This window comes from Lathamus discolor, chromosome 5, assembly GCF_037157495.1.
Source record: "Lathamus discolor isolate bLatDis1 chromosome 5, bLatDis1.hap1, whole genome shotgun sequence".
NCBI classification, from domain to species: Eukaryota; Metazoa; Chordata; class Aves; order Psittaciformes; family Psittacidae; genus Lathamus; species Lathamus discolor.
In genome coordinates, this window is record NC_088888.1 from 36,165,296 (window position 1) to 36,177,338 (window position 12,043).

The following is a 12,043-nucleotide window of genomic DNA, read 5'->3' on the forward strand; positions in this document are numbered from 1 at the left end:
TATTACAAAAGCTACTGCTAATAAAGATACAGGAGTATTACTGTAAGAAAACATGCAACACCTACAAAAGGGTAGAACAAGTTACCTTTCTGGATCACATCTGAAGCTATACAATTTGACTTTAAATAAAAATCTATGCGAAGTATTCAGTTTAAGAAATGCTATTAGGTATTTTCCCAATTTAAAAAAATCTAACCAACTTCCTAACACACAACAATGTTTACAGTGCTCTGGCAGCTTGACACAACAACAGTTGTGTCATAACTAAACTTGTTTTCTCTGGTATGTACGCATATAGCGTACATGGTTACTACATGGCTGCTCGAAGGGGCTGTCCTGCCTCAGAAACGCCCTCACAGCAAAATGAAGTGAATGCACAGCATTTCTGCTCTCCGGCACTCCTGGCACGCCTCTAAAATTTCTATTTCACAGCTATTCATATTTTATTAATTAGAAGTAACACACCTAAACATTTTACCCGTCATTCGGTGGAAAAAGGTACAAATACAAGATTCCCCAGGGACCTAACACTTTCATACACCCCTTGACTCATCTCCTTTGGTCTTGTTTTGTTCTCACATTAACGTCAATGTGGTTGCAATCACCTAGTATCACAAACTGAAACCACTTATCGTAAAAAAAAAGCAGGTGCACAACATTTCAGCGCAACTTGCGTCACTTCTCTGCTTGTATAATCATTGCTTCAACTCCAATCATCTTTTGCAATTGCAGCAGGGAAGGAAGGTGTGACAATTGCTTGGTAATTAAACACATTGGTGTGTAAGGGGTACGTGAAGTATGGTACCTAATTTTCCCATTAAAAACTCTTAATTGGCACAGACTTTACTAATCTATAAAACCCAGCAAACTAATCAAAATTCAAATAATTACTGAACGATGAATTTGTTAGGTGTTTCCTCAGAGATGAGCACAGGTTACTAGGAGAGCACAGATTTTTTTTCCAGTGGGCAGAAGGAAGAAAAGCAAGTCGGTAGGAATTATCTTTCCAAGTGATCTCTGAGAATCTGCCCATTTCATCCATCTCTAGAATATCACCAACCTACATGTTAATCCGAAGCCAGTGACAAGCATCATGAATCCATTAAGACTTCACAACAAAGTCAGGTCTGCACTGACATGCAAAGGCATTGTCACAACATGTTACTGAGAGCAACTCTTTTGTCACATCACAGGGAAAAAACAACTGTTTTTCTAAGCAAACTGACTAGATTCAGGGTTGTCTTTCACTGCTTGGAGCAGGGCCACCTGTTGACCAGCCGCTGCATTTTCCTTTATTACAGCACTTTTGAAGCACACTGGAAAAGCAGCAGTTCCATCACTGTAACTGGGTCAGCAATCAAACTGGGATCCTCTGTGCAGCAGCGGTAACTGTGTATTTCTGAAACTGAGTATAAGCTTTCACTTCTTCAACTACGAGGTACTTCCGTGTGAGCATGTGATAGCCAATGTTTTACTATTTAAAAAGTCCGAAAAACCTGAATCTATTCTCACACTTGTGCCTCCCTCTCATTTCACGTATTTTATCCGATTAACATTTGGAAAAATTTAGCAGTCTGCTGAACTTCTTCCATTATCCCAAGTCAAAGGAAAAAATAAGAATTTTCATTTTTATGCTGGTAAAAGATACCCAACTTTAGACATGTTGAAAAAATTCTTAGTAAAAGCCAACAAGATAAACCAAAACAAAAATCCACCCACTACTGCAAGCTGCTCAGTCACAGCTACTTAATTCTCTAATCTGTTCTGCTCTGGCCAGATTGAGAAAATTAATGACTGTCATTCTTCCTTACTCTGTTACTTTTCTGATGCCTATTTACAGCGGTAACAACATGCTATTAATTACTTACAACGAACAACTTCGAACACTTTGAAATAACCTCTTGAAAATAATCGTATTTAGCTACTGCAGCAACTTGTTTCAACACTTAATGCAAGATGAGTATTTCTATCTGAATTTCTTCAATTAAACAAGTTTCCATTTATGTACACTGAAACTAAAACAAAAATTTGTCTCTTATTTCAGATTGAGATTTAAGACAGTCATTTTAAAATATCAATTACACTACTGCGGCAGGCACACAGCAGCAAGATGAAACGTAATCACTGCCTGAATCAGTGTTTCTGCAACTGGGCTGAGATGAAGACTGCTCATGTCTTGCTGATGTCACTGATCATGTTAAAGAAACCATGAAATAGGTTAAACAACTTCTAAAACCCTTTCAAATCAAGCTTATATACTGACCAGTGGCACTGTTACATACTACTAATGGAGATTAAGTGTCAGTTCTTAGAACAGTGTATAGAAACCAGCCAGCTCCAGTGAAAACAGAAACTTTTCCCTCCTGTTACAGCCTGCTTCTCTCTACATGAGAAATCGGATTTCACAGCTTAAAGTGAAAAAGAAAAATAAAATTTCCACTGTGCATTTTGAAACATTAAACAGAAATGCAGATGTCAGAAGGCTGATACATATTTAATCTGGCGTATCTGAAGATTTAATATTTACTTGTCGAATTATTAACCCACTCTACCAAAATAAGAGTAGAGTATCGAGTTACATTTTACAGACTCTGAACAGTTTCCTCAATAACTGTTGACTGTTAGCAACATACCCCTGATACCTGGTATTCCTTTACAGATGCCCGATATAAATCTTAAAGGCTGATACCATACAAGATACTGTTTCAAGTACAAACTGTGAAATGAGCAAAGTTGTAGGGAAAACCCAGCACTTTTTAGAAGCAATTAACTGTGTGAGATAACTTAAAAGCAGCACAACAATCGTGTTTTCAGCCCGTGCACGAAGTGCGAAGGAGGACTAAAGCATTCTGAAGTTTCATGTGGTACACAGTGGAGAGACACTGGACTTGTTCTATGTGTAGTAAACCACTTAATCACAACAAGGGCTTTTGGATATTACCAATTTAAAACATGCTTAAAACTCAAAAGGTTATGTCTGCTATGTGACAGAGTTAATAAAGCAAAACCAACCAACTAGTGGAGTCCTCCATCTGGTGGCTGGAGTCGTATGTGCATTCTATACATTACTATCGAGTACTACTAAGAGCAGTATACACCCACAATTTTGGCAAGTCAGAGCAAGAGATACACCCTCCTTGGCCAGGCTACTTAATACACTGTAGCACTCTAAAGAAGCAATACTGAAGTAACACATGTATCTGTACACCCTGCAAAAGACAAGGTGTTGTCTTCATAGCAGAAAGTATATAGACTTTAATGTATGTATTTGAATTGATTTACCTATCAAATTAAAAAAAATACACACATTCTTTATATTCACAGCTTTTCTTTCCTAGATAATTCTGCTTCCTTTCAGCAGAAGTGTTACACACGCCTGTTTATTAACTCCATTTAATAACACTGACAATTTTTGTCTTGGAAAATGAATAAACCTGTAGTAAAGACATTTAAGTTTAAACCTCTACTACACCTATATTATGTTTTCTTGTACTGTTCACATCTGTGTATTTTACAGAAACATTCCCCGGACAGAATAGAAATATGATCAACATGATGTGCACAACAAACTTCAGGGAAATAGATTTTTCCATTAACATTTTCCACAGTCGGCTGATTTAAAAAAAGCAAGCTTTTTCCCATAACATTTAAATAAACTGACTTCCATACCTTGGCAGCAACAATGCTGAGGCCCATTCCATTCTGTTTTTTTAGTGTTACAGTGATAATTTCAGGTTCTTTCCTCAAAGGCTGAGCCTATCAAACAGGGAAAGAGAAATAAGAAAAAAGAGTTCATATTCATTGCTAGGCTAGGAAAATTACTGTGCAAAGTATTTAATCTACAATCACAACTAAGTTGTTAGTACAGCAGCAGATCTCGCATCCTAAATAATATGTCTGGTACTCCATTTTCAAGTATCTCTAACCTTTGATTAATACGGATTCATATTATCAAGTACTACACCCGTGTTATAAACACTGCTAAGCTTTTTAAGTTTATCCATTGTTCTTCCTTCTCTAATTCAGCAGAGATTATTAATGATTCATAATTTGGATTTTAACAGGTCTATAAAACTGCAGGAACTTTGAATGAAAACTGAAGTTCAGACTCAGAAGGCTCCTATTAGAAAAGTGAGGGTGATGGACAGAGCTCAGGATTTAGTGCTGTATCTAGGAGATAATAATTCTGCGAAGATATCAAGAACCTAATTAATTTCAAACAAAGTGTTAAAACCTTGGAAGTTCAAAAAAATTTCACTTCTGAAAACTGTTAACTCCAGTGTAGCCTGAGCCCCTGAACATGCTCAGCATTTTTTTTAACTTTCAACACTGTCATTCCCTCTACTCAAAAAGTTGCCCTCCCAGTCCTCATTAGCTGAAGCATGTAAGTTAAAGCACCCAAGCTTGCATTCATATTCAAACCTAACTGCAAGTTCCACAAGACCCATGACAAAATAAAAACACAAGCAAAGGAAGTTAATTAAAAAAAATTTAAGTTCATGTATTAGAAAAGAAAGCAGGTTTTTAGCTAGGAGTATTCGAGCACTCCTGTGCCAAGGACGGCAAAAGAACTAAATCTGTCCCTACTTTATTCAGGAGTTTTTCTGCTAATTTAAAATACAAGCATTATTTAACTAAATCAACAAAACTCCCATACACACTGGAAAAGGTAAGACACTGTGAAGATAACTTTGCTATTAGTTAGTTTATATTGAATTTCTCTCTCGGTCTAAGAATAAAATGAAATAAATGAAAATCTGAGGAGGCCTGCCTAGTCTGGGCAATTCCACAGCCTACCAACAGAAGCACAACTGAGAGAACAGTTTTGGCTTGGGGTGGAAGAAAAGAAAAAACAACCCAAACCAGAAAAAAACCCTGAATACACATCAAACCAAACCAAAGAAAAACCCAACCAAAACAACCTGACCTCATAGCTATAAAATGGAACATTTGTATAGTATTTAGATTATGTAGGCATGTTGCACCAAGAGGTTATTTAGAGCATTGCTCATGCATCAAGACTAATGACTTTCAGAACTCTGAAGCCTATCACATTCAGTTAAAACACATACAAAAGATAGAAGAATTATTAGATCAGGTTATTTAAACAGTCTTACATGGTATTCATTTCCACGGATGAATCAAATTGTAGCATCCACTCATACTGCATTTCTTTATCAACCCTTTACAAGAAAGGCTGGCCAGAGAACTCTTTCTTGGTATGAAGAACAGAAAGTACCTACTATAACTTCAGATGATTTCTGTTTCCTCTAGCTCTAAAAACCACATTTCTTCAGACCAATATAGTGATGCATTATGTCTCAAGAACGTCTCTGCAATATCTTCCTCAGTCAAATGCCCATTTATCAAGATAGCAAGTTTGCAGAACCGGACTTAGCAGTTCAGAGCTGGGCTCTGCTACACTGGTCACACAGATTTAGGAGATGCTATCTTCTGTAAAGTAAATTTGTTCTTTATGCTCCTGCAGCAATATTGCCTAAAGTCATCTCACAAATGCTAGGGTCCGAACAGAGTAAATGAAGATTTCAAGTCCCTCTGAACAGTGAGGGGCAAGTATTGTCCAAAGAAAGCCTTTGGAACGTATTTCTAGTTTCAGGTTGACCTTCCTGATTTCGCTGAAATATTCATTATAAACATGAAGCTATTTCTGTTTAGCAATTTTATAAAGCAAGTCACCATCTTCCAAAACTCAGCTGTTCGGTTCTGTAACTTTGAGATTCTCGGCTATTGGATATTAAAAAAACCCACAAAAGCAAACCCAAATAATAAAACCCCCAAACAAACCCCCCCCCCCACCAGAAAAAAGCACCATCTCACACTAAAGTGAAACCCTCTTTAACAAGTATAATGCAAAAGAAAAATCAAAACTTTTTCCTGAAAATCTAGCAGAAAAAAAGTACCAGATCACAACTTAATACTTAACATTCAGTTGGTAACTGCCACTTTATAAATAAAAGCAGTAGCTCCATTCACATTACAAGTTATTTACAGATCCATCTCCATATATATTTTTGCCTGTGTTTAAATGCAATTACTCCACTGTTTAGCCCCAGGGTGGGGGAACACAACAGTCAAAGTTTGCTTATGTGAGAACCATTATCTAGGCAACAGCCTAGAAAAACACCAACTTTAAAAAGTCTGCAAACAGTTTCTTAATTTACCAAATCACTGATGTTTAGTAAGTTTAATGATGAATCCTGTTCTTGCTAATCAGAATTAAAACTCATCACATGAAACGGCAAATTATTCACTGAATCAGTACTTACTAGCTCAGCATTCTCATGTGAGAGGTGACTTTCATAGTCTGCACCTTCAAAGTATATTGTCCATGTGCCTGGCGATCGTGGATGAGGTGTTAGTCTACAAAACCCTAGAAGAGACAGTAACATCAACACGGTCATGGTATTCTCTCAACAAATTAAAATCAAATGGACTGCCACAAGGAAACTCCAAATAGCGTATTTATATATTCATTAGTATGCTGAATCTGGCATCTTAAATGCTGTTATGTGCTTCACTGCAATTTTACGTTATCTACAAAGCCCTATTGTTCTATAGCTACTGCTTCTGAGAAACATGTATTTAGAAACACTATAAGCTCACAGAAAACTCTTAGGCTGCAAAATATTGCTTGTGCCAACCAGACTCAGAAAAGTCATTAAACACCAAGTCGTCTTTATAATACAATTCACCAGAACTATGAGACAGCACCAAATAAGTCTTCTGCTTTGCTAAGTAACTTTGCTTCTAGCTGTCATGTCTCAGCATAGATTTGCAGAGATGAAGCTTCACCTGGACTCATTACTTTTTTTAATGCAACTGTGCTATTAAAAGCGGGGGGGTTGTTTGATTTTTTTCCCCTCTTAATTGAGCAACTCCTAGAATTTTGAAAAAATGAGCCCCAGCAGCTGAGAGGTATCCAACATAGACTCCAAAATCAGGGTCAGTGACTAGCTACATCACATTAGAATTACAAAGCACTCCTTCCAAATAACTGAGATTCTTCACCTCACAAAGGCATCTTTCAGCAATTCAGTTTACACTGATTTACTGCAAACCAGGCCCTCAGCATAATTTAAATTTAAGAGATACGTAAAAAGTAAAATGTTGAAAGTATGCATTAAAAAGGCCTTACTTGTAATAACTGCACAGGTACTTGTACGACAAATGAACTATACTTAGTTAAAGAACTAATTCTACTAGTCTCCTTTAGTCTCAAGACTACATCCTCTGCAACCCACTGTACATACATTCTTATTCTGATGAACGTAAAAAGAACTATGTTAAGATTGTGGGGTTTTAACATTATATTGAAGCAGCTGATGCGTTAAAAAGTGACCTATTTAATTCACAGTAATTTTAAATGTATGTTAACTGTGAAAATACTTCAGTATTAAAATTTACTTTATGTGAATTTTTGCTGCTCTAGCACCAAAATCCAAAAAGGCTCTGGAGCAAAGGCAAAACAAAGTTTCAGTAGGCACTAGTTAACTCAGCACCGCTTACTCAAAACCTTGAAATTCAATTAAAGGGACTGGGGAAAAGGGTAAGAAATCAAAAATCCTGCATACTTTCTATGGGTTGTAAAAGTAAGCAGTTGAAGAACACAGTATAAAAAGATTGAAACATACATACATAAAATGGTTTACATTTAATTAGAATGTATTTTGCAATCTGTGTTCACTACACTAAAAAAAAGGAGATCATTATAAAACAACACAAGAACTAACCTCTCTGACAGAGTGGATCTAAAAATTCTTGTAAACCACTTGGAACATTTCTGACAACATCACAGGAATAGCCATCTTCTGGTAAAAGAAAAGGTAGCTGTAAGTCAGGATCCTCTTCCAGTTGGACTTCTCGGCCATCACTGCGAGCAAGTTCATCAGCTGTATTTTCTGCAACAGTTACTACATTCTCTATCAATTCCTGGACAGAAGGCAGAAAGACATCGTTACTATTAAGGGATAATTTTTAAACCCTAACATTAAGAAAATAGTAAGACTGCAAGAAAAAAGAATTCTGATAATAAATTATCAGCTATAAAACTTCTTTAGCTCCACTATGTATAGTCAGTACACCATACTGCTTTATTAGATTAAATCACAAAGTATGTAGTTACAGAATATAACAGAAGCATTTACTTAAACATTTTCGAAATCTGTGGTGCATTTTTTACTGAATATGAGAGCTACATTTAAAAATATGTAACAGAGAACATGCATGTGCAGAGGTGGAATCACAGCAGCTTTAAAGTTTTGACATTCTGTTGAATGTCAGAAGACTTCTGTTAAGTCTAAATAAAAGAAACAGACAACTTGTGTAAACCAGGACTTTCATGACACATATATCCACAGAAGGCCAATGGCTCAGGTATGTTAAAGCAGCACAGTAAGTGCTAGAAGAGACTTACTGTTGGGATCAGTGGTTCATCTGGAGCACAGTGATAATTCTGCAACAAAGCTTGTAGCTGCAGAGAATTCAGCTTAAAGCAGGTACTGTTAATATTTGGAACATCTGCATGTGAGTATTTGTCCATAGTAAGCAATGTGGTTGCCTGGGGAGAAGAAAAAAAAAACAACAGTCACAGGAGACAAATCCAAACCAGAATGTAAACCTAAGCCTTGTTTCTTTAGGTAAGAGATAAGACAAATCAAGAAGCCAGATCTGTAACATAAGATACATAAATATCCCCAAAACAACCACTAAATATATGTCCTGTACATAAAAGACAAATTAATAGGAAACTTATCCTAAATGAGGCATATAAATTTTTCATCTATTCTTCTTGTCCCTGTCAGCAGAATTATGCCTCAGTCATATAAACAAATTGAGCAGCATGTTGGCTAAAATCACTATTAATTTCACTTGTAACTTAAATATTTATGATGCTGAAAGCATATTTTATGTCTTTGCATGCCATCTCAATGTTACAAATGTTACACACAAACTACACTTGTCCTCATGCTATTCTCTAGAGACATAGAATATACACATGTTCTCTCTGAATATACAATCATTTGAGAAGTGTTCAATCAGCCATACACATACTCACCTGCACTATTCTGCTCAGGTGGCAATCAGCAGCCAATTCTAAACCCTGTTTTTCTGCCCAGGCTTCAATGTGGCCCAACTGTTGACGAACAATAGCTCCCCAGTAATGTGAACACAACCCTGAATCTGGTGCAGTAACTAATCTATTAAAAAGCCACATGTTGATGAAGTGAAACAACTGGGAGAAGAGCTGTATGGTCAGAGCAGCATTCACTCTACATCGTCGCAATAGTGACATAGCTCCAGTCAATGTATGCAGCACATCATCTACAGAGACAAAATGAAAAGTAAACCACATTCACATACTGCAGTGTACAACTGGTGCAGGCCGTAAAAAACATAATACAAAGACACCCACATCAGGTTGGTGAATGCTAGGTGGAACCTACATGTATTTAAGTTATACAGACTTTCAGAAATAAATTTATTACTCCATGGTTTCAAGATAGAGCAACATTAAACTGACAGCTGAAATACATTTTTTAACTGCTGATATCAAAGAAAATTCTTCTGGAGAACTATTTAGTATGCAGGTACTTCATTGGCTGTATCTGACACTTATGTCCTCACTTGAGTAAACTCATTTTTCTGCTGTTTTTAATAACAAGTGAAAAACTTTATGCTCTGCTCTTTCAAATGCATACTGCAATTATTCCATAGCTCCAGCTTGTGCTGGGGCATCTAAAACTGGATGCAGTGCTCCAACTGCAGTCTCATGAATGCTGAATCCAGTTGAGTATCAAAGAATACTCAGAAATTTCAGCAGAAACTTAATTGCATTGCATGATGCACTTGAATTGCAGAACATACCTTCTGTTTACACATTAGGGTTTTTAAAAACATTATTTCCTTTTACCCAATAGTTCACTGAAATACTATATTACAAGCAACAGTGACTTCTTATTAACTTCACCAAGAGCAAACATCTTTATATGCTTCCTGGTGGAAGTGGAATATTTAAGTCAATACTTCTATCTGAAATCTCTCAAGAGAACACCAAAGTAATTTCTTTAGAATTGAAACACAGGATTCTACTTGAAAAGCATTATCTGTATGCTGCAAGACAGCAATATATAAAGCAGGTCATAAATGTCTGAAATACTGATCATCTGCCGTTATTCCAATATCAGTTTGCTACTTTTTCAGGGTTTGTGTCTCAGAAAGTACTCTCTTTCACAGTACAGGGCATTAAAAAACTTAAGAGTACATCTTTATATTCTTCCTTCAGTGTTCAGCACAGGGAAAACCAAGTGCAGAAAGCTTAATATTCAAAAGACCAGGAAGTACATATGAATTTTGTATAAATACTCTTCACAGTTGAACAGAATGACTGTACTTAATAGCTCTGCAGATCATCTTTACTTCAATTATTCAGAATGTCACTGTTTTATTAACTTTTTCTAACATTTTATCCCCAGTTAATCCCTCCAAACTTGAGTATTTTTTACATTTTCCATTTTCTTCTTTATTCATCAGGCTACAAAATGTAGAAGGCTTTCACACTTTCCCCATGAAAAGAACAACATGGGGTCCTGTCTCAGGGGCCTGTGTGTGAATGCGTTCAGCATGGAAAGCAGCAAGGGGCATTAGAAGTCTGAGCACTGTTGCTGAGTTGGGATTACATATATAGTGGGATAGCACACACGACCAGAGTGCTGTCATAGACAGGAACAGCCCATGATGGCTGACACTGCTGTGAAGCAGCATCATATTTAAAGTATCGTGGCAGGGATCCTTGGCAGGAATCTACAAGGCCAGTCAGGTTAACCTTTGTACTCCCATAGCACCCTTACAGTGAAACTGCTGTAACAAACACAAAAATTGCAACATGGGGAATTCCATTTATATATAGCTGAAGTATTTTCTCCGTGAGGGGTAGTCACCGTTGGAACAGGTTACTAAGAGATGTTGTGGCAGCTTCATCCATCAGTGGAGATTCAAAAGTAAACCGGGTAAAATACTCTGAACAACCAGGTCCAATTGCACCTGCCTTGAGCAAGATGCTGCACCACATGACATGCAGATGTTACCCTTCACACTATTTCATGATTTTTAAACTCAACAGACATCATCTGAATGCTACTTCTGTCCTTTCTTATCCATACAAAATTGATCCAAACAGTTCTCAGGGGTTAGGGAAACTTTTAAATGTCATATCGTTGTTAAGAAAAAAAAAAAAAAAATCAAATTATTTGTCTTTTTTCAATTAGAAGATAAACAAGGAAAGATCAAGCAGTCTAACCTATTTTAGGCCTCTGAGGATTATTCTCCTCTGGATCATCGAGGAATGCTGGCATGTAGTTATTAAGCTCTGACTGCAGACAATGAACCAGGTACCTGGAAGGAAGAGTTAACAAAAAAAAAGAAAAAGGACATTTTAAAATCCTTTATGTGCTTGTTCTGAATGTTCCTGAAGAAAAGAGATCTATTAAGTTACAAGAAGCCTGAAATTGCAGTGTTTGGTATGTGACTACAGGGAACCAAGTAATACTTTTTAAAAAGCCAGGGAGAGCTGTTCTCCCATACCTTTCCTAAATATGCTCGAAAAGGTAGTCCAGGGGCAAACAAAGTAAATGCAATATCGTTACCACACTTGTACGCGAAGGTCATACACTACATAAAGAGATGCTACCAGGCCATAATTTGGTTCTGCAAGATTGGGATTTTTTTTTTTTTAACAGAAATACACTTTTCTCTGTTTTAAAATCTACCACGAGTAATATACTTACAAAATTGAAAAAATTCCTATTCTTAACCAGTGCACAGAACCTGAAAGAGTCCTAGTGTTTTCTGTAAACAATTTTGTTTCTTGCATTTCTCTTAAGAGTGAAACGAATGGCCTCTTTTAGTATCGTAATAAACATTTTTAACAGCATTTTTGATAATTCATTTATACATTTACTGTTGAGAACTGAAACTAAAAGGAAATCAAACTGTAATAACATTAACATGAAATTTTTCATGACTT

The 12,043-nt window shown here is 36.5% G+C and overlaps 1 protein-coding gene across 20 annotated transcripts in view; it reads right to left on the bottom strand.

Annotated features, from left to right (window-relative positions):
* The window catches only part of AFDN (afadin, adherens junction formation factor), a 116,572-nt gene that overhangs the window by 34,931 nt on the left and 69,598 nt on the right, over positions 1-12,043 (bottom strand). For all 20 annotated transcript variants that reach the window (XR_010613054.1, XM_065680411.1, XM_065680404.1 and 17 more), the window contains 6 exons: positions 11,318-11,412; positions 9,077-9,342; positions 8,435-8,578; positions 7,752-7,950; positions 6,288-6,391; positions 3,670-3,756 (listed from right to left, as the gene is read on the bottom strand). Coding sequence is in view for 19 of the 20 variants with exons in the window: in XM_065680411.1 (XP_065536483.1) it covers positions 3,670-3,756; positions 6,288-6,391; positions 7,752-7,950; positions 8,435-8,578; positions 9,077-9,342; positions 11,318-11,412 (895 nt within the window). In the remaining variant the exon portion in view is untranslated. The remainder of the gene's footprint in view (positions 1-3,669; positions 3,757-6,287; positions 6,392-7,751; positions 7,951-8,434; positions 8,579-9,076; positions 9,343-11,317; positions 11,413-12,043) is intronic.